The sequence below is a fragment of the Neophocaena asiaeorientalis genome, unplaced genomic scaffold (genome assembly GCF_003031525.2).
Source record: "Neophocaena asiaeorientalis asiaeorientalis breed wild unplaced genomic scaffold, Neophocaena_asiaeorientalis_V1.1 scaffold450, whole genome shotgun sequence".
NCBI lineage: Eukaryota > Metazoa > Chordata > Mammalia > Artiodactyla > Phocoenidae > Neophocaena > Neophocaena asiaeorientalis.
This window is the reverse complement of record NW_020175674.1, coordinates 562,479-587,325: the sequence shown is the minus strand read 5'-3', so window position 1 is coordinate 587,325 and position 24,847 is coordinate 562,479. Positions and strand designations below refer to the sequence as shown.

Sequence of the window (24,847 nt, the reverse complement as noted above, 5' to 3'; positions counted from 1 at the left end):
CTTAGCAAATTTCAATTATACAATACAGTGTTGTCAAGTCACCATGTCTTACATTATATCCTCAGACATTATTCAACTTATAGCTGAAAGTTTGTACCCTTTCACTAACCTTTCCTTATTTCCCCCACCTGCTCAACCCCTGGCAACTACTTTCCTACTTCCTGTTTCTGTGAGTTGACATTTTTTTTAGATTCCACGAATAAGAGATTATCGTGCAGTATTTATCTTTGTCTGGCTTATTTCACTTAGCATAATGCTCTCAAGGTCCATCCATGTTGTCAAAAATGACACAGTTTCCTTTTTTCTCATGGCTGAATAATATTTCATTATATACATATATACATCACATCTTCTTTATCCATTCATCCTTTGATGGACACTTAGGTTGTTTCTGTGTCTTGGCTGTTGTGAATAAGGCTGCAATGAACATGGGAGTGCAGATATCTCTTTGATATCCGGTCTTCGTTTCCTTTGGATCCCAGAAATGGGATTGCTGAGTCTTATGGTAGCTCTATTTTTAAATTTTTTGAGGGAACTTCCTACTATTTTCCATAGAGGCTAAACCAATTTACATTCCCACCAACAGAGATTCCTTTTTCCCATATCCCTGCCAACAATTATCTCTTGTCTTTTTGATTATAGCAAATCTAATAGGTATGAGGTGATGTCGCATTGTGGTTTTGATCTGAGTTTCCCCAATGATTATTTCATTCACTCATTCTGAACTGGCTGCCCACTAAGGACCAGGCATTGTGTTAGGCACAAGGGATGTGGTGTGAACAGGACAGACAAGGTCCCCATCCTGGTGGAGTTCAAGCTGCAGTGATAAATGCCCTGAGGAAAGGGAGTGGGGTGTTTTCAAAGGAGGTGACAGCAGGGTAGGTGACCTGTTGTCTGAAGTCTTTCCCTAAGACAGTGACTTTGGAGGCTAAAGGATCAGATAAAACGGCCATGCAAAAAGCAGAGGCAGGGGTTCTAGGTGCAAAGGCCCTGAAGTGGGAAGGAGTGTGGGAAGTTCCAGGCACAGAAAAAGGCCAGCGTCACCAGAGCATGAAGAGTGGAGGAAGAGAGGAACCAGGTCCGCTCAAGTGACCGGTAGAGGGACTTAACATTTGAAGTCTCCTTATCAGGAGTATGTCCTCCAGAGGCAGCTCTGATAAGATATAAGAGCTTCAATGTGCGCTAGAAGGTTTTCTAATTAGCACGAGGAAGGTTAGAAATCATTTTTTCATCAGTGAAATGAGTGATTCAAAATGTGTCGCACTTTCATCCTTGTAGAAATGAGACATGAGCACCTGGTGAGCCCAGCAGAATTATGTCCCTGGAGTGTGGCTCTAGACTCAGGCCTCCATCTGGTCCTTTGTCCCCCAAGCTTAGCCTAGGATTCCATCACCTAATTGAACTAAAAAATTAGCTGATCCTGTAGCTAGAATATTCCTGCCTCTGCCTGATTAAACCTTTCAGGTGGGGAACTTGTAGGCATGTCTGCGGGATGGGGACTGAAGCTTCCCCAAGTTTAAAAGCACTGCTTCCTAATAACTATATCTGTAGCAAAATTCATTTAGAGAACGGCTTCCTAATAACTATATCTGTAGCAAAATTCATTTAGAGAACGGCTTCCTAATAACTATATCTGTAGCAAAATTCATTTAGAGAACGGCTTCCTAATAACTATATCTGTAGCAAAATTCATTTAGAGAACGGTTTCATTTACAGCAGCCCAGACAAGCAATGCGATGGTGGCTTGGATAAGGCTTTATCTTGGATTAGGGCAGTGGCAACGGTTCTGGGAAAAAATGGACAAATTCCAGATAGAATTTGAAAGCAGAATCAATACAACTTATGGGTGTCTATATACGGAAGGCTGAGAAAAACAAGGATTAAGGATAATTGCTAGCATTTTAGTTCGAGTAATTGGATTGCAGTACCGTTGACTGAGATGGTCACAGCCAGGAGGAACAGATTTGCAGGAAGAAACCAAGAGTTCCATTTTGGACGCATTAAGTTGGAGAAACCTATTAAACATCCAAATGAACTGGTCAAGTATGAACATTCAGTCAATTATAATTTACTCAGTGAATTAGATCAACATTTTTGTTTAAAGAAGATTTGTAATTTTCTTTTCTATGAATGATATACAACCAAATGGAGGGTCTCCCTGTCTCAAACTTTTTAGCGTGTATTAACTGAAATGTGTACTCAAATGTAATCTAATGCACATGTTAAGCATTATTGTGAGTACGAGTCCCCAAGTCAAGTTTTTTTTTTTAATTTTATTTATTTTCGGCTGCGTTGGGTCCCCGTTGCTGCACATGGGCCTCCTCCAGTTGTGGCGAGCAGGGGATACTCTTCGTTGTGGTGCACAGGCTTCTCACCATGGTGGCCTCTCACACCGCGGAGCACGGGCTCTAGGTGCGTGGGCTCAGTAGTTGTGGCTCACGGGCTCTAGAGCGCAGGCTCAGCAGTTGTGGCGCATGGGTCCAGCCGCTCCACAGCATGTGGGATCTCCCCGGACCAGGGCTCGAACCCGTGTCCCCTGCACTGGCAGGCGGACTCCCAACCACTGTGCCACCAGAGAAGTCCCTCAAGTCAAGTTTTAAATGTACTGTGGGTGCAGATCTTCTAAGACAATCATAACTTATTAGAGCACTGGACCCTAGAAACAGAGTATCTAGGCTCCCACCTTCTTTTATTTTTTAATTTTTTTTAAGATTTTTTTTTTTTTTATATCGACCATTTTTTAAAAGTCTTTTACGGAATTTGTTACAATATTGCTTCTGTTTTATATTTTGGGGGTTTTTTTTTTGTTGTTTTTTGTTTGTTTGTTTTTTTGCGGTACACAGGCCTCTCACTGTTGTGGCCTCTCCCGTTGCGGAGCACGGGCTCCGGACGCGCAGGCTCAGCGGCCATGGCTCACGGGCCCAGCCGCTCCGCGGCATGTGGGATCTTCCCGGACCGGGGCACGAACCCGTGTCCCCTGCATCGGCAGGTGGACTCCCAACCATTGCGCCACCAGGGAAGCCCTATATTTTGGTTTTTTTGACCACGAGGCATGTGGGATTTTAGCTCCCTAACCAGGGATTGAACCCTTACCCGCTGCATTGGAAGATGGAGTCTTAACCACTGGACCACCAGGGAAGTCCCTCCTGCTTTCCTTTAAACATCAAGGTGGTCACTAAGCATCATGACCTGAACAAGTGGCTCTTAAAACCAGTTGCTTACAATTGTTCCTGTAATACTGTGATTTGTAATAAGAAATGTCTATTTGGTCTTCATCCTGATTCTGGCACAGAGCTCTTAAAACCCTTAGAACTTCCTAAAGGATGACAGTAATAAATGTGTCTTGTTATGTTAATGAGGTGACTTTTGGAAAGCCCCTAGGTTACCTAGGATTGGAGGGTTAGAATTTTCAGTTCCACCCCTTGGACCTTCAGGGAGGGGAAAGAGACTGAAGATTGAGTTCAATCACCAATAGCCAATGATTTAGTCAACCATGCCTATGTAATGGAGCCACCATAAAAACCCAAAAGAATGAAGCTTCTGGGTTGGTGAACACATAGTAATTTGGAGAGAGTGGCGCGCCTGGAGAGGGGCACAGAAAATCTGCACCCACCCCCCCATATTTCACCCCATACGTCTCTTCCATCTGGCTGTTCCTGAGTTGTATCCTTTTATAATAAACCAGAGATTTCGAAAATAAAATGTTTCTCTAAGTTCTGTGCAAATTAATGGAACCCAAGGAGAAGGTCACTGGAACCTCCAATCTATAGCCTCTTGGCCAGAAACACAAATGAACAGGAGATAAAGAGGACATGTTTCCTGAACATTTCTGAGAAAGATCTAGTTTAGCATATGGCAAGCGGGACGTTTCTCAGTGTGTGGGCGATCACTGGGACTGCCAGTTCAGTGTGCTTTTATCTCAAGAGACAGGTTTTGCAGTAGAGAAGGTTGTGTTCCAGAACTTTGAGAAGTGGATGCACTGGGGGGCTGGAGTGACGGGCTGGGAGAAGAAAGTCATAGGATGGGGCAGGAGAACTTTCTTCCAAGATCTCTTTCTGGAGGTTTGGTCATGGTGTATTAAGTCTGGGCAGTAGTTCTATACACATTTATCTTCTTCTTTGGGAGAAATATAATCCAAAGCTTCTCAAATATTACAGATTGCAGGAGTCAGACAAATCTGTGAGCATTGGAAAGCTGAGCAAATCAAAAGTACTGGAGGGAAGGATGGCAGGTATATATACGTGGGTAAAGTAAGAATACTTGCGTCATTAGAATACTGCAGGATTTGGTGACACTGTGACAAATGACAAAGACTAGGTGGACCAGATCATTGCCCCTTTCTAAAGCACACTGGGTGCAGAACAGTCAGAGCTCACCACCTCCAGTTTCCTTCACATTTCAGGTCAGACACAAGTGCTTCCTTAAGCATTTCAGAATAAAATAAATGCTTATTTATTTTAACTCTCAGTGAACTCCTATAGGATATTGAAAACTATACGGAAAATATAAAGCAAATCCTTAAGGTTCAGCATTTCTGAACTTAAGAGGAATGAGTTAAGATTAAGTGAAGTTGACCTGTAGTTTGCAGTTGAAGCTCACATTCAGCCCCTGAATATTATTTGAATAGTTTCTTAGCTAAGAGTTCTCATCCAAGAGCTGAATACGTTATGCATTGAGCATGAAAGCCCCAACCTTTGATTAATCTTTTCTGTTTAAACTTTTCACCGCCATGAAGTACTTTCCAAACACAAGCATTCTTGGAAAAAGAGGGTACACTTGGTCAAGAAGCCAGAAAGGAACAACCTCCAACCACTGAAAACACACCTTCCCAAATTCCAAGTCCCTCTCTGAAATCCAGGATTTGTAATGCTAATCTGAGTACCTTCCTCCATCCCGGGAAAAAAAGTAAAAATTATTCATTGTAGGTGCTAAGAAACAACACATTTTCCCAGCACTTTCTTTTCTTAACTCTTTCTTGGTGTATGAATTTGTGCAAAAAAACCCTTTTGCCTGGTATTTATCATGGCTGCCAATTTAGGGCAGCATTCCTAAGACTTTTCATTCCAGAATAATCTTACATATTACTTTTCAATACCTTATTTTATCCATGATGCTGAAATAAACTATCAGCTCAATTAAAAACTCAATTCAACTAGTTTGAAATTTGGGCACCAAAAACAGCCCATCAGTTGTTAGAAATGTTCACTTTTAACCCAGTTGCTTTTGCAACCTGGATTCCGGTGTTTTCTTTGGAACTTACATATTTCACTAATGCTTCAATTAACTAAAAAAAAAAATCTATAGGAGATTTTGTTTTTGTATTTTCTAACATACAGAATGCCTGTCAGAATTGATCAATTGCCTGGCATTACAACCGCCTGGATTACAATTGATAGTGTACTGATAGATCAGAAATCATTTTTAAAAATCTGTCACTACATTAGGAAATTCACTGTATTTTTGTCGCTTGGGTAGACTCTGAGGCTGTAGTTATTTTTTTTTTTAATTTTTATTTATTTATTTATTTGTTTATTTATTTGGCTGCGTTGGGTCTTTGTTGCTGCACGCGGGCGGGCTTTCTCTAGTTGCAGCAGCGGGGGCTACTCTTGGTTGCGGTGCGCGGGCTTCTCATTGCAGTGGCTTCTCTTGTTACAGAGCATGGGGTCCAGGAGCGCGGGCTTCAGTAGTTGTGGCACACGGGCTCAGCTGTTCCACGGCATGTGGGATCTTCCCGGACCTGGGCTCGAACCTGTGTCCTCTGCATTGGCAGGCAGATTCTTAACCACTGCGCCACCAGGGAAGTCTAAGGCTATAGTTACTGATTGAAAATTTGTCAATTAAAGTTCCATTCTAGCTGGGCTGTTTGTTATTTCCTAATGATTTTCATGGTGTGTTTCTTAAAACTTACCATCTGCTCTAGTTTCTGAGAGCTCTCTGATTAACTGTGAAGATAGGCATGAAATTTTATTTTCATACATACACTGTACCACTTACAATCAACTGTTTTATCCAAAAATTATAAGCCAATCTGCATTAGACTTTTTAAATAAGTGAATTTGTATCTGGACTCCATTTAATAACCCGTAATAACTTCTCTGAAAAATACATGCATTTAAATCACTCAATTTGATACACTACTAGGTACAAATCTTTAGATTAGTTGTTTTTCTCATTGTTTTATGCAGCTGTTGGGGAAAGAAAATAATTATTCCCCAGGTTATTCTAGTAAATCAGTCCAAGTTGGGCTTAAGCTTTTAATCTTTTCACTATATAAAATGTGTTGTCACTTCTTTTTAACGTATTCATTTTTTAAATATGCAAAGTTATAGAAAAATGGCTGTAAATTTACGACCTCAGCAAAGTTACTATAGCAGTTTTTCTTCCAAAGGATGCCAATAGTTACCACATATTTTACTTCTCATAAAATTTTATGCGGCTAAAAATCATAATACTGCTTTTTTTTTGTAGAAAGTAAGTCATCATTTTCTTGCTATATATTTTATTTCTCAAATATAATTTTTTATTACATGGGATCTATCTATCCTTTGGAAACTTAAAAAGTAAATGCTAAATCTTCCCTTGACATAGGTCAGGACAGAAAAAAATAGCCTTGGCTATAATATGGGCAACTCTCCCCATGTCTACAAATAAATTACCTATCCTATACATAAAAATGAATATAATAATAGCCATTCCTAAGAGACACAGCTTTTTCCAACTGATTTAGAATGCCATCTTTAACATATATTAAATTTCTATATCTACTATAATCTATTTGTAGAAATATATCAGCTCCATCGATCTGTCCATTCATATACCAGTGCCACACTGTTTTACTTACTGTGGCTTTAAAATGAGTTGTTTTTTTGTTTGTTAGTTTTCCCGATAGGAAACTTTTCTTCTCTACTACTTTTCGTTTTCAATATTTGACTATTCTTGTTTGTGTATTTTTTATATTAACTTCAGAATAACTTCATTTAGTTCTGATGCTTAAAAAAAAACCTGATGGTGTTTTTATTAGGACCACATTAAGTTTGTGGATTAATATACGGAGATGACATCTTTACAACGTTGAGTTCTCCAGTCCTAGAATGGTAAGCCTTTCCTTTGGTCTCAATCTTTTTCAAATCTCTAGGTAGCATTAAAAACCTTTCTTCATGTAGACCTTTCACATTCTTAAGTTTATTCCTAGATAGTTAATATTTAATATAGTTTATATTATTTTGTCTTTTGGAAATATGAAAACTATTGATTTTTGAATATTGATTCTATGTAGTTTTGTACCCTGCCACCTCACTTTATTGAATTCTCTGTTTGTAGTAGGTTTTCAGTTTTCCTGAGTCTACCTACAATCTAAATACAAAACAACTACCCCAGGACAACAGTATAGTTTACTTTTCCAATACTTTGCATTGTTCTCAGAACATCTTAGTCTGAGAAAATGTAAACTGTGATTTAGTGAAACTGTCATAGTTTTCCTCTTAGTGTTTGATACACGGGTGAGCAGAAGAAATGATCACCTTTAGGCAGTATACGCTATACTTTGTAGAAGGGGCTTTATATTCATTATCTCATGAACATAAACAACTCTATGAGATAGGTTATCCCCATTCTATAGATAAAGAAACCAAGAATCAGAAAGCTTAGATAACCTGTCCAAGAGTTAACTAACCCGTCTAGTAAGTGGCAGAATCAGCATTTGAATTCAAGGCTCTCTGGCTCCCAGTGAAATGCAGGAGACTGAGAAAACAACTGCCTCTAGGTTACAGATCTTGAGGGGGTCTGGTACCATGGAGCTAGAGTAACCCAGGGAAAGAGTTAACTGGCTGGAAAGGTTAGACTTAGATCAGATGATCCTCTAAATTTCACGAAACATTAGCAAGCACACCTTCAGTACTCTGGAACCAGACACAATACTACATTATTTCTCTTTAGCACACACCTGGATGGTTCTACTAACGAAGGGGGTAGTAACTGCAGGCCTCAAACTCACGCGTGCAAGAAATACAATTATCTTCATATTTCTATATCTCTAGGTTTCTTTTATGGGCTCCCATTCCATTTTATTTATTTATTTATTTATTGACTACAACAGTGGGTCTTTCCTCCTGTATCACTGAGGTAGGGTCAGGCTGAGCTCCTGAGGAAATACATCTGTAGATTCACTGAAGGATGCCTACGTCAAGGGTAGGAGTGTGTCTGGCTGGGGCAGTTACAAGCACACACAGGCCGTCGAGGCTCAGCAGCCCGCTTCCTGGCTTGGGTCATCCTTTCAGCAGTGGCGGCTCAGACCAGGTCAGGCCCAGCCACCTCACCTGCTGCCACCAACAGCGCCACTGTCATCTTACACTGGCTAGCGGTCACCACCACCACCGCCGCCTCTGCCTCGTTCTATTTTATTTTAGTTAATTCTGGGTAAACTCAGTCAAGTAAGGTTTTCCTTTGTAAATTTAAAGACTCCTCAGTCAAGTTGGGGTCTTCTGGGTTAACTCTAGGGCTTCAGGATCCCATTTCTGGAGTTGGGGCTGAGTTCTGGGGCCACCAGGGATCGGGGGGAGGTCATGTAGGCATCATCCTTCCACACTGGCATTCTCTGAGAGGCACACTGTGGTCTCTGGCCTCAGTTGCATTCCTGCTCAGATTGCTGATCCAAATGGGTCACAGTTCGGTTCTCATTCCAGCCCTGAATCAGCTATTCCCATGGTCCTTCAGAAGCACAGGGAAAATCTAGATATTCCTTTAGGGTTGCAGGATACTGAAGCTATATCAACCTCTCTCCAACTGGACACGTCAGACACCAAGTTTTACTCTCTTTCTCTTGAGTTATTGGAGGGAGAACCACAAGTTTTGCCATGCCCTTTTCTATTTGCCCCCTCAAATTCATATATTGAAGGCCTAACGCCCATCGTGATTATGTTTGGAAATACAGCTTTTAGGAGGTAAAAAGGTTAGGTGAAGTCATAAGGGTAGGGTCCTCATCTAATAGAATTGGAGGCCTGATAAGAACCTCTCTCTCCATGAATATGCACAGAGGAAAGGCCCTGTGAGGACATAGCGAGAAGGTGGACATCTGCAAGTCAGGAAGAGAGGCCTCACCACAACCTGATCATTCTGGCAACCCTGATCTTGAACTTCCAGCATACAGAACTGGGGGAAGATAATCTTCTGTTGTTTAAGCCACCCAGTCTATTTTGTTATGACAGTCAAAGGAGACTGAGACACCCTTGGACTCTACCTAGTAATAGCTCCATTCTCAAATTCTTCACACCCATATATCTGGGGTTTATATTACTCTCCATTTTTCCTTCCCCAATGATTGGTTCAGAACTAGAGAGACTCTGACAAGCTGACCACCTCCCACTACTGGGCTCTCACTCTTTAACTCTCACATTCAAATTCCAAATACCGCCCTCTAGTCTCACCTCTCCTAGGAATTTTCTAGAATAAGGGGTATCAAATACCAGGACTGAGGCATTCTTACATGCTAAAATCTTAAGCAGTGAAATACGTTTCTTGCCTGTTGTCTCGCAAGACCTCCCTTTCGACGCTATTCCTTTCTTATGGCCAATTTTCTTTGATTATTATCCCACCCCTTTGTATAATATCAGAGTCTTTCCTGGTTCAAGTTCTGTTGCTGTTGTTGTAAAAGTCCAAATATGTTGAATCTAATTAACTAAAATTCTCAGTTAGCTGGGTTAAGCCCTAAGATCCGGAAAACATCTTCACCATCCTATCAACAATAAAATACAACCATAATTGACATTTACATTTGAATATAATCTGATAGGCCCTGAGGTCGTAACATACAGAGTCACCCAGATAGCAGCAAACATGACTTAACTGGATTTTGTGGTATATTAAAATTTTTCTTAAAAAAGTAAAATGTATTTGAGAAATATCTTCCATAACAGTAAAAGTAAATTAATTCATATCATAACCTTTGATTAGTTAGAAAATCATGTTGATCAGATAACCTATCTTCCCTGGCATATCTGTTAAAAGTTATATTACTAAAACTCTGAAGAATCTTAGATCAGAGTTTGCTAACTCAATGACCTTGAGAATGAGAACACTATAAAGCTTGGGAAAAAGATTATACCCACCCAACACTCAGCAGTTTTTGTACAGATGGGATCTGGTGAAATGCACCTCAGGGCATTTTTTTTTTTTTTTTTTTTAATTTGCGGTATGCGGGCCTCTCACTGCCGTGGCCTCCCCCGTTGCGGAGCACAGGCTCCGGACGCGCAGGCTCAGCGGCCATGGCTCACGGGCCCAGCCGCTCCACGGCATGTGGGATCTTCCCGGACCGGGGCACGAACCCATGTCCCCTGTATCGGCAGGCAGACTCTCAACCACTGCGCCACCAGGGAAGCCCACCTCAAGGGCATTTTTAATGGGCTCGTTCATACGTCATCCAGGGGGTGTCTAGTTAAGAATGAGGAGCAGGCTCCTAGTTCTACAGTGCTGATAGTAGATATGTTAATATCCTGGGTCTTTTAAGAGGCCCAACTGTCTTCCAACTCCCATCTTCCAGCTTTGGGAAGCTATCTTTTTGAGTCACCGATTGCCTGGTCCCTTTAGGTAAGATATAACATCACTTCCTTTACACTGTCCCCACCTATCCCATCCCCCAACACAAACACCTTAGCTATGCAAAATCAAAATCACCTCAGGCTCCTTCATTTCAATCACATTTTCCAGTAGGAAGTGGGATTTGCAAATTGCAAGGGTGAGAGCCATTGGAAGGTGGAGTTTGATCCTGGTGCTCTTTCAGAAAATCAACCGTAAAACGTATTCTTTCTGTGATTGAGTCTCTGAATTCTAATTCCTCTTCTTTCTTAGAAGCTGTCTATTCCCTGCAATTTTCTTGGTCAGCAATTTCCTTGGTCAGGATATTGATAGTAGGTGGCATATCTCAATGACAGGTAAAGGTCTGTGAATTCGAATCCTGAACCTGCAAACAGAATGGATGTGCCATACACAGAGCCAACATTTCAAGTCATCTTTTCTTCCTCCAAACGTTGGAGAAATGAAGTGTTCATTTCAATCAGAAGGTAAGAACTTGGAAGTGGAAAAGGTTTTTTTGGTTGGTTGTTTGTTTTTACTGTAGGAAGCTCAGTTCAAACACTGATTCTTCCAATTAACTGTTGGCAAGTGACCTTGGTGGAAGGAATTTAACCTGCTTTCCCATCTTCTAAATAGGGATAGTAACTGTACTTCATACAGTTTTGTAAGGATTAAACCAGATGTGTACGTGTCCAGCGTATCGGGGGGGGGGTCAATGAAATCTAGTCTAGCTAGTGAGCAGCATGTAACTGAGGGCTAAGCACAGACAAGAGGGCTCCGTTGTTTCCTGCTGATATGTTCCCCCTATTGATTACTTTCTGCGTGATCAGACTTGATCCTTTACACATCAGTGGCCATCTTTTTCTACAAAGTACTTTAGTGTGCTTCTCCACGCTACCAATGAGAAAAGTCCATTTTATTGCGATAGTTTAGAGATAAGGCATCTAAAGCTGAGAAACTTAGGGAAAATATGCCAGGGAACCAGATGTGCATCTTTTTCTAGAAAGTGTGCCAAGAATATCTCCCAGGATCCCAGGCCGCTAGAGCAACTTTTCACAAACTTGCTCTGACCGGTCATCCCCGCCACAGGCAAGTGCAATGGTGCAGCCTGTCCCACAGGCCACCAGGCCTAAAGGAACGATACCAAAATGGGGCTTGAAAGTTTCCCGTCCACCAAGCCCCTGTTGCTGCATTCTTTGCTTCACAAGTTAAGAGATTTCTCTCGAGATGCTGGTTTGTAGTTTTTAAAAAAATGACCCTATACTTGGAAGGCTTGCTGCAATATTGTCTGATGATGTAATTATTTATGTAGTCCCAGCTGAGCCTATAGAATCCAAAAGCTTTCAAATCTATATCTACAGTTATAGATTTAGACAGGCCTCCCCACATCATTTACACACACACACACACACACACACACACACATGCACGCGTACACACATCCCCCTCAAATATTTCTTTACGTTCCAAAGCACTTTTTGATGTAACTGTATTCTCTCTATCCTGACATTCTTGAAGCAGCCCTAGAGAAAGTGTAAGATTAAAATTACAAGTCTTGCAGTTCATACAGAGAATAAAGCATAAACTCTGAAGGTGATCTCATGTGCTCAGAATTATGCCTTTTAAGGTCAAGTTGACTCAAAATATGGACCAAACAGAATATAGCAGTTAGTTAGAAAGGGAGCTTTCTTTATCTAATCTTAATTACTGCAACGAAGGATATTTTCATCTATATTTTAAACAATGCTAGTTAAGCCAATGCATTTTTTCATGCTAGTTCCACTTTTTAATTTGGGAATACAACTATTTGTAAAAATAAATAGCAGTAAATGATGGTAACACATTATGATGGGTCTTTTGGTTTAGCATAAAGGAAGCCCAGAACAATACTTTGTCCATTTTAGGCACTTAATTTGTGGAGTTTTTATATAGGATGAATTTAACAACTCCTGAAAAGTGAAAAATAACTTCTGCTTAGTTTTTACACTTTCAGGGTCTAGGTGAGTGGCCATAACAAGGAGGTAGCTTGGAGGGGTGCTTTATTTAGCTCCCCCATAACTACCATCAGCCTCCCATCAGAATGCAACAGAAGTAGAACACTGTTCCAACTCCGCTCCAAAACAAGTCCCCAGGCTGCTCCTTCCAGCAGATGCTGTTCCAAAGCTTCTCCAGTCTTGACAGTTGAAAGACACCAGTGGTCCAAATAGATCTGTTTATATCCTCCCAACAACCATCATAATGCCTTTTAGGATTCTGTGTCATAGTTTGGACGTAAGAGCTTGGAGGTTGGGAGCCCCCCCACCACCACACACACACGAAGAAAACATAAAACAAGACATTCTGCCCAAGGGACTCATTAGTACAACAGTGCTGGACCAGTGGCCTGCACTGTCGTCTTAGTTGAGCTACATGATTTTTCTGGGCCTCAGTTACCCAACCTGTAGGATGAGGGACTTGAAAGGGCTGAACTCAGAAGTCTTTTGCAATACTAGTCAAACCAAGGCTTGTTTTTGAAAACCAAGGACTTCTGGTTTCATCAAATATCTGAATCTGGATAGCTACTGATCCTGTCTGCCTGAGTCCCTTTTTATTACCTTTAACCATTTTCCAGAGGGCGTGAGAAACCCTTACAGAGCAGGACAAGTGTAGAGAACGGAGCCTAGATGCTCTGCATGTGTGGAGGGTCCCCTGGGTCTGCACTCCCGTCCGCCCATGGCCACCAAATCAGAAAGCTGTCTAGGTAGAGGCAGCCTGCAGAGTCACACCCCCAGTAGAAACTGGGTGATTACAGGGAACAAACAACTTGGGCTTATCTCGTCTCACTTTTTTCCTTCCTTCACTCGTGCTCACAGGAGAATTAAAGGGAAATGTTTCTGAAGGAAAGCTCTTGGCGCTCTCTCTCTCTCTTTTTTTTTTTTCACAAAAGGGACTTTTCCGGAGAAAGAGGGAAGGGAGTGCAAAACAAAGAGGCAAACAAAGGACTTGGAATAGTCTGCCAGAATTCCCACTCCGGCTCGGAAAAACCAGCTCTCTATCAGCAGTAGCCCAGCTTCCCCTGCAGGGGCTGCGGCCGAGTGGGGCGCTGGGGCCTGGCTGAGCCATGGCCCAGGTCCTGGTGGGGACCAGCCCCTGGCGACATTGCCCACGGGAAAGAAAGCCCCGGGGTCAGCAAACTGGCAGCCCCCATAAGTACATCTAATTATGACCGCTTACTTCAGAAAGAGGATTTAACCCAAAGCAGATTTAGCAGGGCCTCTTCCAAAGGGCAGCGGGAGGCCCAGGCCTGACCTTTGAGAAAATCCTAAAGGCTTCACTGCCCAGGGAACTCAGCAAAGCCAGTCACCGTGGACGCCTCAGATCAGAACGCAGAGAAATTCAGCGATGCCAGCTTCAGTTATCAGGGTCCTAGTGAGGGTGTTTAATTTAGCATAATGAGCGTCGGTCAGCATGTACCCACAGCATGTGCACTGGTGGTCAATCAGGGGGGTGGCCTGGGCAGAAACGTTGACAGGAAAATATATAAAGCACTAAAGTATAACCTGTTGAGTCAAAACTACTGTTTCAGAATCTTAAAGTGGTTGGATATTTAGTGAGTCAAAGATTCTTATCTAAAACATGTACATCTGGTGACATATGTCAACGGCGCTGATCAAAGTATGAAAAGCTTCATGATATATATAATTTTTAAATTCTGCTTTGATTTTTAAAACCTCCTACATAGCGCTTTGCTCAGGAGAAATCGTTGTGTAACTGCCCTAGTAAAATTAAACAACTCCAAAGGAGGGGCGGGGGATTGGAATTGTTAGTCTTGAATTGGTCAACATGAAGTTAGTAAATAAGTACACTTGGGACAGGCTCGTTGTATAATGAATATAAAAGTACTTTGTGAACTATAGAGCTCTCCATCAAGTGTTATTATTTCAATTATTCTCACAGTACACAAATATTAGGAAAACAAAAAAGAAAGAAAAAGAAACAGCTGGGTAAGTACAGTCTCTCCATCCACATACTTCATTTAAACCTACCACTCTGTAGGTGAATTCACCTCAGTCATTTAGCTTAGGTGGGAAATTGTAGAAAAGGCAGACCTATCTGGTTCTAGACCAAATGATTTACAAAGTGATCAGAAAATATTAATTCACACAGCTGGTTCTTTAAAATTATTTGATTTCAGATCTTTTAAAGAAATATCAAACAAGTTGCTACTCTTACCTGACCCCATTCCAACACAGGACACCTAGATATATGTAATTTACACCATCATTAAAACCTTGTTTGCAATACCTATGCTTGAGGTCGGAAAGTTCATGGAGGTTGCGGGGGTAGAGTGTATTCTCACTGTTTGGTTGCCCCAAAGTATCAAATTGGACCATCTATTTGTCCAAACAAGAAGCTGATAAGCCTGAGCTTCCAGCAGCAGAAGACAGACTTAAAGAAACCATAAGTGGAGGGTATTGTACACACACTCCAGCCATTGCTCCCTTTTCCATTTCTCCTTCCTCAAGAGATGTACCAAGTCCAATAATAAGTAAACATTACCACTAACTTAAAAATTTAACACAAACCTGTTGTTTCACGCTTTTATTTACTTTCCTATTGAGGTAACTTTTTCTGGCAAATAAACTAATCTGGGAAAACCAGATCTCCTTTTTGTAACTAGATATAGCAAAGCCGGGACTGGTGAAGCTCTTTCCCAATGGCTCTTAATTTGCAAGTCCTAAACACAGAAGCAGACACGCTTGGTAACTCAAAGCATCGGGATTCAACGTCATTGGTTTCAAAGACTGTGGAATTCACAGATGTAACCATTCAGCTGAGGGGAGGAAAAGGAGAGAATAAGCTAGAAAGAAGATGCTGAAAAACTGGAGAGTATCAAAGAGCTCATCACAAAGCGTTTCAATTTGAAGTCTCTGCTTCAAAGGTGCTAATCCCTGGTCTGAGAAAACTACCTACAGTGTTCAAGGCTCAACGCTGAATTTTTGTTCTGTTTTGTTTTACACTGAGTTTTAAGAGTTATGCAACCCTGAAAAAGTTAAGCAGGTAATTCTAGGCATTAAGTAATTCATACACAACCAAGTAGTAAGGTTTTCTATACCCGTTATAAGAATGAATAGGATTCATTTAAAATGGTGATAATTTGTCTCACTGAATAAGTGCATTTTAATCCCAAAGAGAAAAAGTATGTTATTTCTAATAGAAGGCAGTTAGTAGAGAGGCTTTTCAAACGTTGATCAAGTTAAAACAGAAGCTCCCTTAGTTTGTGGCTTTCTGGCTTTTCCCATCCTAGTGGGAATGTGTTGCCGTATTTATACGAACCCCCAACATGCTTACATTAATAGTTCCAAGCAAAGTCTGTCTCACTCTCTGCAAACCGTTAGGAAATTAGGAATTAAACCCCGGGCACGTGTCCGCGGAATCACGGGTGGAAATCTGATCCAGGGCAGGAGGGGCAGGACGAGAGCGCGGCCCTCCGGGGCGCGCGTGCGCAGTTACCTCTCCCGCTCCTGCTCTAGCAGGGTGGTGAAGTCGTCGCTCTTGTGCATGTAGTCCGTGTGCTTGTGCTTCTCGTTCTCCAGCTCGTACACCGTGCGCCGGTGACACTTCTCGGCCAGCAGTAGCTGCTCTAGCATGCGCCGGTAGGTTTCCTTCTGTTTTTCCTCAAGTCTGTCCAGCTGAGGACGCAAACATGGGAAAGAGCTTAATATTTTATTTCATTTACGGAGGACTCTAAATAATTTGTTTGCATTGGTCTAATGATTTATTACCTGTAGGGGAGGACACGGAATCTGCTCTTCTCTGCCATTTTCCCCATGCCATCATTTTCTCTAGGCCAGTTGGATTTATGAACTAGCCACAATAGGGCTGCAGTAATTTCTGGCCTCTGGCCTTTTTTCTGTGAACATATGTGTGGTTCCTAACCTTTCAGGAGAGCAAACTCACTGTTTCAATGAGACGGTGAAGCCCTATACTCAGAAAGAAAGAGAATAGCATCTGGCCTAATCTCAGAAAAATAAAGAGCTCAGCAGGTACCCAACTCCTCCCCCGGGAGGAGGAAATTATCCTCATTGCAACCTTTTTTTTTTTTTTTTTTAAGGCTTGTAGTTAAGTGCATTTCTAGGAAAAGTATATGAAGGACCCACAATCCTCTTCTTTCAAGAGGTACTAAATATAGGGAGAATCTCAGAACTTGCAGAGCACACATATCTCAAACTAAAAGAGATCTTATCAAATATTATTACAGGGCTTTTTGTGTCTGTTTCTCCAGCCAGGCTATAAGATCTTTAAGGGACCATAGGCCTTGATCATCTTTTTAGTCCCTGGTCCCTAGCACAGCACCTGGAAGAAAGTAGGTGTTCAGTACACGTTTGTTAAATTGGACCCAATCTTACAATATTGATAGTTCCGTATCCTACTCTCCTCTTCAAACCCTAGTGCAGGAGTTCTCACCCTCAGCACTACTGACATTTCTGGCCAAGTAATTCTTATTTGAGGGGCTGTCCTGTCCACTATAGGATTTTCAGCAGCATCCCTGGGCTCTGCCCGCTAGATGCTGGTACTACCATCTCCAGTTGTGACAAAACTATCCCCAGGCGTTGTCAAATGTCTCCTGGAAGGAAAAGTCCCCATGCCCCCTCCCTGTTGAGAACCACTGCTCTAGGTGAATCAGATTTATTTAGAATCCATTCTTAATCCCACAGCCAACTCTGTAAGACTCAGTGGAGTAGCTCCATGGGTATCAGCTTCAGAGCTATTCCCCTGATGTTGCACGTTTGCCCTTCAGTCATAAGGAGGATCTGAGGTTCCCTGTACAATTTTATTATATTTTCATTGTGAATGAATCATTTATGGGGCCCAAAATAAAAGAGATAATGGGCACTTAGATCCATTTCCCTTTTGGTCTTTCCAGTTTGGTCTTTAAGGCCTCATGTTTCCTCTTAAATAGATTTCCCTCTTCTTAAATTCCTTAATATTTTTCCCATTAGCTCTCTGTTGATAACAGAGCTAAAATCATTCCCTAAACCATGATCCTTTTGTCTGAAACATACTGAAATTTCTCCCCATCTCAAGTCCCTGAACTTCTTCTCCACCAACTTGATTCAGGTACACTCTTTCCTTAGTAAATTTTGGCCTTTGTTGCTATGATGATCTCATTCAATTTTCCTTCCACCTCTGTCCCCATAATCCTCAGTGCCTTCTGATTAGACCTCCACCCCCTTTGCCTAAGAACAGGTGACCAGTCAGACTGGTGAAGCCCAGGTTGGCCAGCCATACCTGAGATCATCAGGGAGGCAAATCGTACTTTTATGTGTTCTGATAAATTACTGCAGTCTTAATGGGACGGTCTATACAAGAGATTTTTTCACTGGAATAACTCCCTGTTACAAAATATTCTCCCCAAGAACTCTCCATTTTTCCACAAGTGTGATTTTCACCATATGTTATAGAATTTGTCAAGCATTGCTGGGACATAATCAGAAATGTGCAAGGAGCAGCTCTTTCCCCCTCTTTTTTTTAATTTTAATTTTTTTTGCGGTACGCGGGCCTCTCACTGCTGGGGCCCCTCCCACCGCGGAGCACAGGCTCCAGACGCACAGGCTCAGCGGCCATGGCTCACGGGCCCAGCCGCTCCGCGGCATGTGGGGTCTTCGTGGACCGGGGCACAAACCCGCGTCCCCTGCATCTGCAGGCGGACTCTCAACCACTGCGCCACCAGGAAAGCCCTCTTTCCCCTTTTTGATCCTTCTTAACTTTGTCGTAAAGTAAGGCCTTCCCTCCTTTTGAGAGTATTTGCAAGAGTAGCTTCTGCCTGTTTCCTGATACCCTGACCCTCTCCTCCCTGAGGAAGGAATGGTTTTTAAAGGTTGTATTGGGACAGCGAGCTGGGCATGAACAGCCCTGCCTTTTCATTTCTTATTTTTTACTCTGTCTGCCATAAGATGGTACATTGTACTCTCCCTCAGGTGCTGTCTCCAGAGTCTAGGAGAGAGTAATAGGAACCTGGTGGTGGTCATCTACCTATTTATGCCAATAATAAAGTTAATGTTTCAAGTCATCTGTCAGACCCCTGCAGTTATCCCTCAATCCGTTCAAGGAACTCGGGAGGCAAAGATGGGGGTGTTATTAATTGGATGGTTGACTGAGATACCCAGAGAGAGAAACACTGTAGGGGCATCTGGAGGAAAAACAGCATATGTTGATATTAATTGTTCCAGGGCAGCTTAGGTAGGATTGCTAGGCCCTAGCTTTAGTATGTTCTGTCCGTGTGGGCCTTTGAGATTGGCTGTTCTCAGCAGCTACCGTGCTGGGACTAGGCCCCTGGAGTAGCTGCTGTTGTCTCTGTGGGCTGTGTTCACCTCACCTACACCAGTACAGCTTGACCTCAGCACTGGTTGCATAATCAGGAAGACAGTCTTTTTGTCCTTTCATGCACCCGGAAGGATGCTGACACATTGGTGTGTGAGCTGTGTTTTTCACCCAGAACTGCAGACCAGACTTTCTTTTTTTTTTTTTTTAATTTATTTTTGGCTGCATTGGGTCTTCATTGCTGTGCACGGGCTTTCTCTAGTTGTGGCGAGCGGGGGCTACTCTTCCTTGTGGTGCGCGGGCTTCTCATTGCAGTGGCTTCCCTTGTTGCAGAGCATGGGCTCTAGGAGTGTGGGCTTTGGTAGTTGTGGCACATGGGTTCAGTAGTTGTGGCTCGTGGGCTCTACAGTGCAGGCTCGGTAGTTGTGGCGCACAGGCTTAGTTGCTCTGCGGCATGTGGGATCTTCCCGGACCAGGGCTCGAACCCATGTCCCCTGCATTGGCAGGCGGATTCTTAACCACTGTGCCACCAGGGAAGCCCTGCGGACCAGATTTTAAACTGCAAAGGTAGTAAATTCCTCTTTAGCAATAAAGCATTACTGTGTGAGGATCTAGTTTTCAGTTTTAAATTCAGGATGTAAGAACTAACATAGGTAGCAACAGATCAGCTGTGCCAGACCCTGTTTCTCGTTATTTTGTTTGGAACTGCACTGAGCTCCTAGGAGAGAACTGAAGTGGGCTGACCTCTTGGATCTGTGTGGCTTGTCCAGAGACTCTGACGACCACCTCCCAGTGGATTCATTAATCATGTATACTGTGTCCCATGGCTTTGGGTTTTCAGGCTCCAAATTGTGGCTCAACCACAGAGGAATGGTAGTTCTTATTACTGAACAGTGAAAGCTAAATGGGCACCTATTACTTTGGAAATGTAGCTCCCACTTGGACAGAGGTGGAAGGAAAACTGAATGAGATCATCATAGCAACAAAGGCCAAAATTTACTAAGGAAAGAGTGTACCTGAATCAAGTTGGTGGAGAAGAAGTTCAGGGACTTGAGATGGGGAGAAATTTCAGTATGTTTCAGACAAAAGGATCATGGTTTAGGGAATGATTTTAGCTCTGTTATCAACAGAGAGCTAATGGGAAAAATATTAAGGAATTTGAGAAGAGAGAGAAATCTACTTAAGAGGAAACATGAGGCCTTAAGGACCAAACTGGAAAGACCAAAAAGGGAAATGGATCTAAGTGCCCTTAAAGATAGGGCTATTAAAAAAAAAGAGAGAGAGAGAGAGATTTTAGTCTTTGTTGAATCAGAATGGGTGACAGAGGAGGTAGAGACAGGAGAGCCTAGAGAGCAGAACAGCATGACTGCCCCACAAAGAGCGTGTCGGGATCAAGGAAACGTTTGAGGAACATGCTGTCAAACTGCAGGTGGTTCTTCATGAGATCAGTTGGGGCCCTTTCTCTTGAAGACTGCAACAGCTATTCAAAATGGTTACATAAAATATAGACATGCTGAAGAATTAAAATCTGAGATCAGGGTAGGATATGTAAAGCAATTTGGAGTGAGTTTCATGGTGTCAGCCATGGTAGATGGGCCCTGAGTGAACATGCTCAAGAAACTTGGAGATGTAGATTTCGAAGGAAAGATGAGACAAACGAAAGGGGATTCAGGCAGGACAGCAGCAGATTCAGTCCAAATACCGGTGTGCTGTGATGGGAAAAGACTCCTTAGGAGGTCATCCAACTCAAGAACATACAAGTAGGTAAGATTTGTGTTGAACAAAGGATCCTTTTGGCAGACTCATAACTCCTTGGTTTTGCTTCTCTCACTGAGGGTGACCACACACTACACAATACGGAAGGTAATATTCAGAAAACAAATGTCTGGGTCTGAAAGCATAGGGGAAGTTAGAGGCAAACAAACAAAAACTCTACAATCCCTAAAATAGTGATAGAGAAAGAAGGGGCCATTTGAAAAACTGGTCAAAAACAACAATAACAGTAAAACTCAGCTGAGCCTTCCTACTGGAGGAAAGGTTGTGACAAAAGAAAACATTTTTGTTGCCTTGAGTAGGACAAGTTACCCAAGAATTAGAGAGTTCAAACACGAGGGAAGGCGAAGTTCTGAGGAACGGTCACCTGGGTAAGGTTAGGTCCCCACTAGGTCCCAAGGCAGACAGGCTTCAGAAGGTCACCTGCGGGAAGGGGTAATACCACACCGAAACAAGGGGGCAGTAAGGAAAACCACCAGTACAAGATGGGTTTCCTAGGCCTGGACATCATGGCTGAAAAAAGAAAAAGATTCACGAGATTTCACATATGCAGGTGGGGGCTTCCCTGGCGGCGCAGTGGTTAAGAATCTGCCTGCCAATGCAGGGGACACGGGTTCGAGCCCTGGTCCGGGAAGATCCCACGTGCTGGGGAGCAACTAAGCCCGTGCGCCACAACTACTGAGCCTGCACTCTAGAGCCCGCGAGCCACAACTACCGAGCCCGCATGCCACGACTACTGAAGCCTGCGAGCCTAGAGCCCGTGCTCCGCAACAAGAGGAGCCACTGCGATGAGAAGCCCACGCACAGCAACAAAGACCCAACGCAGCCAAAAATAAATAAATAAATAAAAATATGCAGGTGGAAAAGTAGAGCACCTAAAATAAGACCTAGGCATGGAGGGTGTCACCACTGCAAATCCCTAAACTTCACAAAAAGACAGATAGGTTTCAAATGCCACTCACTGAGGGCAAGGATAATGCATGAAACAGATTCCTCCACCCAACCCAGGATTCGCCATTTCCCATAATTATCAGCCTCTTGATGGCGGCAGGCTCTGTCTGATGGGGACGAGTTCCCCCACGCTGACTGGCATCCTGTTGTAGCTGAAGATTTTCTCTATCCACCCTCCTTCCCTCAGACACCCTCTAAGTCTCTGCCTTGATCTTGGTGACATGAGCCTGCCTTGTGCTGGGTCCTGAGGTCAAGGAATATTATTACACTTGAGAAAAATGGACCTTGGAGCCAGGGCTTTTCTTGCATTTTTAACAATTTATGAATGTGAGGTTGGTACTATGATAACTGCACATGTCCTAATAATCTTTGGACTCTTTGAGTAAACACAGAATAAAGGACTTCAGGATGTATTAATTCAACTTTGAAAATGCCTGAGATTAAGATCCTTCTGGTTAAGGCTAAGCAGGATAAGAATTTGGGAAGGAAAGAAACTGAACCCTTAATTTCTTTGCAATTTTGCTTAAGAATTATGAACTTTGATATCTCAGACTTTAGTTTACAAGGAAGTTCAGGGGGATTTAATATTTGCTGCTTAATTTCTCCCCAGATACCTGGCAAGAGAGGGGGGTCCACCATATTGGGTTCACTGCTTAACCTTTGGTGAGTTCTGTTGGATGACCTAGCTGGGCCTAATTTGGGATGAAAATTGGAATAAGCAGCAGTGATTTTTGGCTTGAGGTACAGCATGGCTTCTAGGAACAAGAGCTGGACTACCTTCTCATGATACCGGGAGGCTAATGGGACAGTAATATATGGGATTCTTACATCATGAACTTGGAAGCAACTCTCTTGCTCCTGAGCAACAGGAACTTGATTATTAAGCCCAAAGGATTAAGAAACCAAAAATCTGTAAATGGTGGAAGAAATCTTTTCTCCTTTCAGCATTCTGTTTCTCTCACAAAGCAGGACTTCACCATTTTGCCAGTGTTGGGAAAAGTAGCTTCTGTCCTTCCCTCTACCTCCTTATTCCTTCCTCCCCAAGGGAGGAACAACTGTTCAGATTGTTGAGTGGAGGGGAGAAAGGAACCAAGAAGCATGCCCAGCTTAAGCGAACTCCAACAGGACAACCCAAAAGAAAGGTGGGTGTTTTCTGCTCTGCTCCTCTGTCCACTTGGGTTAGGCCTACTTTCTGAAGGTAAGTTGGAAACGCCTTCCTTTATGTACTGTCCATAGAACTCAGTGGGTCAGAGGCAGTGATTCTGGATGGGTGTGATCTGCAGACCTACCTCTTCCTTGAGAGGTCATACCAAGCTCTAACTTGGGAGAAAAGAACTAAGAAGCCCAAGTGATACTATTTATCCAAGCCAAGTTCTTCAGTCCAGGTGATTATAATAATAATATAAAACTGATATTTTGGGCTTCCCTGGTGGCGCAGTGGTTGAGAGTCCGCCTGCCGATGCAGGGGACACGGGTTCGTGCCCCGGTCCGGGAAGATCCCACATGCCGCGGAGCGGCTGGGCCCGTGAGCCATGGCCGCCTGCGCATCCGGAGCCTGTGCTCCGCAACAGGAGAGGCCACAGCAGTGAGAGACCTGCGTACTGCAAGAAAAACAAAACAAAACAAAACAAAAAAACCGATATTTTGACCTCTCTATGTCTTTTACTCCTCGAGTCTCTCCAGGTTTGGAGCTAAATAAGAGTGTGAGCAATTATCACCCTCAGCTCCCAGCAAATACTAATGGCTGATATTTGTTGAGTAGCTAGTATGTTCCAGACACTATGTTAAAAGTTTTACAGGCGTTGCTTCATTTAATCCTCACAACTCTATGAGACGTGCACCTGACAGAGAAGAACACTAAGGCTTAAAGAGCTGAAGTGACCTGCCCAAAGCTACAGGCAGCTAATAACTGTGGGTTATCTCAAACATGAAAGTGGATTCAGCCAGTTGACTCTATTCTATCACATATTGATAATTATCTCTTAATGCTTAAGGAAAAGATGAGAACAGAGCTCCAGTTCATCCTGGTTGCAGAAATTAGAAAATTATGGGCTGTCAATCTGTCGTGAATACTTTCTAAAGCAGGTCTTTCTGAGATCTGTCAAGCCGAGCTGCTGCAAAGGCTTGTCTTAAGCTAAATTACAATAAATTGCTTCACACTTTTCATTTCTGTGTTCTTTATTCATTTATGATACTAATTTCATATCTATGATCTTTTTTTTGACATGAATTCCGAAGAGTCAGTATGGCTAGATCCATCAACTGGTTCCCTGATTCTTCACTGAACTTCTACTATGATATGAGAGTATTTTTAACATGTAATATCATGGGTAATTAACAACAATAGTTGATAGTTCCTAATACAGTCTTGTATAAAAATGATTAAATATTGTCCTATTAGATTCCCTTTCATCTTAAAGAACTGCCCTAAGCCTTCCATTGGGATTTTGCTTCAACTTTTATGTTTTAGCCATTCGCATGAGACCATTTTAATGGTCTATGAGATATCAAAACTGAGTGGTTTTATAACCATAAATATCAATAATAAAAATCAGTTTAATTTTAGGCTACCAATTTGATAATAATCTGAAAATTCAATGCTAAAACCCATAAGCACCTCAAATTTTTACACATATCCCTTCTTAGAGAAATAAAAGAATAAGACTGAAGAGCAGGTGACTATCATAATCACATGAGAAACATATTTCGGGCTTTAAGTATAATTAAGGAAATACTTCTACAATTCTTATCAATGAAATGTATCCACAGTAATTCTGAATTATTTAATTATACTTTAATTCTATATTAGGGCATCATAAAATGCTTGCCTTTGAAAGAAAACGTTAAAGCGTGTAAAATGGAAGGACGTGGAGACATCCCTCTGAGGCTTCCTTCTCAGGGACTTGTCGGGGTATGTTTTTACCTCTGAGATGGGTTTCTCATACACATCTTCCCCTATGGACTTCTCCTGGGCCAGGATGGCATCTCGGTGCAGGACCCGCAGCACTTTCTCCGGCTCCGCAGACCCGTAATGAGCCTCCAGAACCTCAGGCTTGGTTTTCTCCGTCTTCAGCATGTGGATCACATCTTCCCTGGCCTGTGGTGGAAAGTGCAGCAAGGTCAGACGGTTGACAACATAAATCCTATGCCGGGCTCACAAAATCAACACGGAGTTTATTGAATATATTCCTGTCTCGTCAGGGCTATGGGCAAATTTACTGGGTGTTTTTTGTTCTTTTTTTTTTTTTTTTTT

General features: G+C 42.5%; 1 protein-coding gene across 2 annotated transcripts in view; it reads right to left on the bottom strand.

Annotated features, from left to right (window-relative positions):
• Positions 1-24,847, bottom strand: part of FILIP1 (filamin A interacting protein 1) — a 186,814-nt gene that overhangs the window by 38,839 nt on the left and 123,128 nt on the right. For both annotated transcript variants that reach the window (XM_024731913.1, XM_024731912.1), the window contains exons 3-4: positions 24,518-24,691; positions 16,060-16,238 (exon numbers count right to left, since the gene is read on the bottom strand). In XM_024731913.1, coding sequence (XP_024587681.1) covers positions 16,060-16,238; positions 24,518-24,691 — 353 coding nt within the window. The remainder of the gene's footprint in view (positions 1-16,059; positions 16,239-24,517; positions 24,692-24,847) is intronic.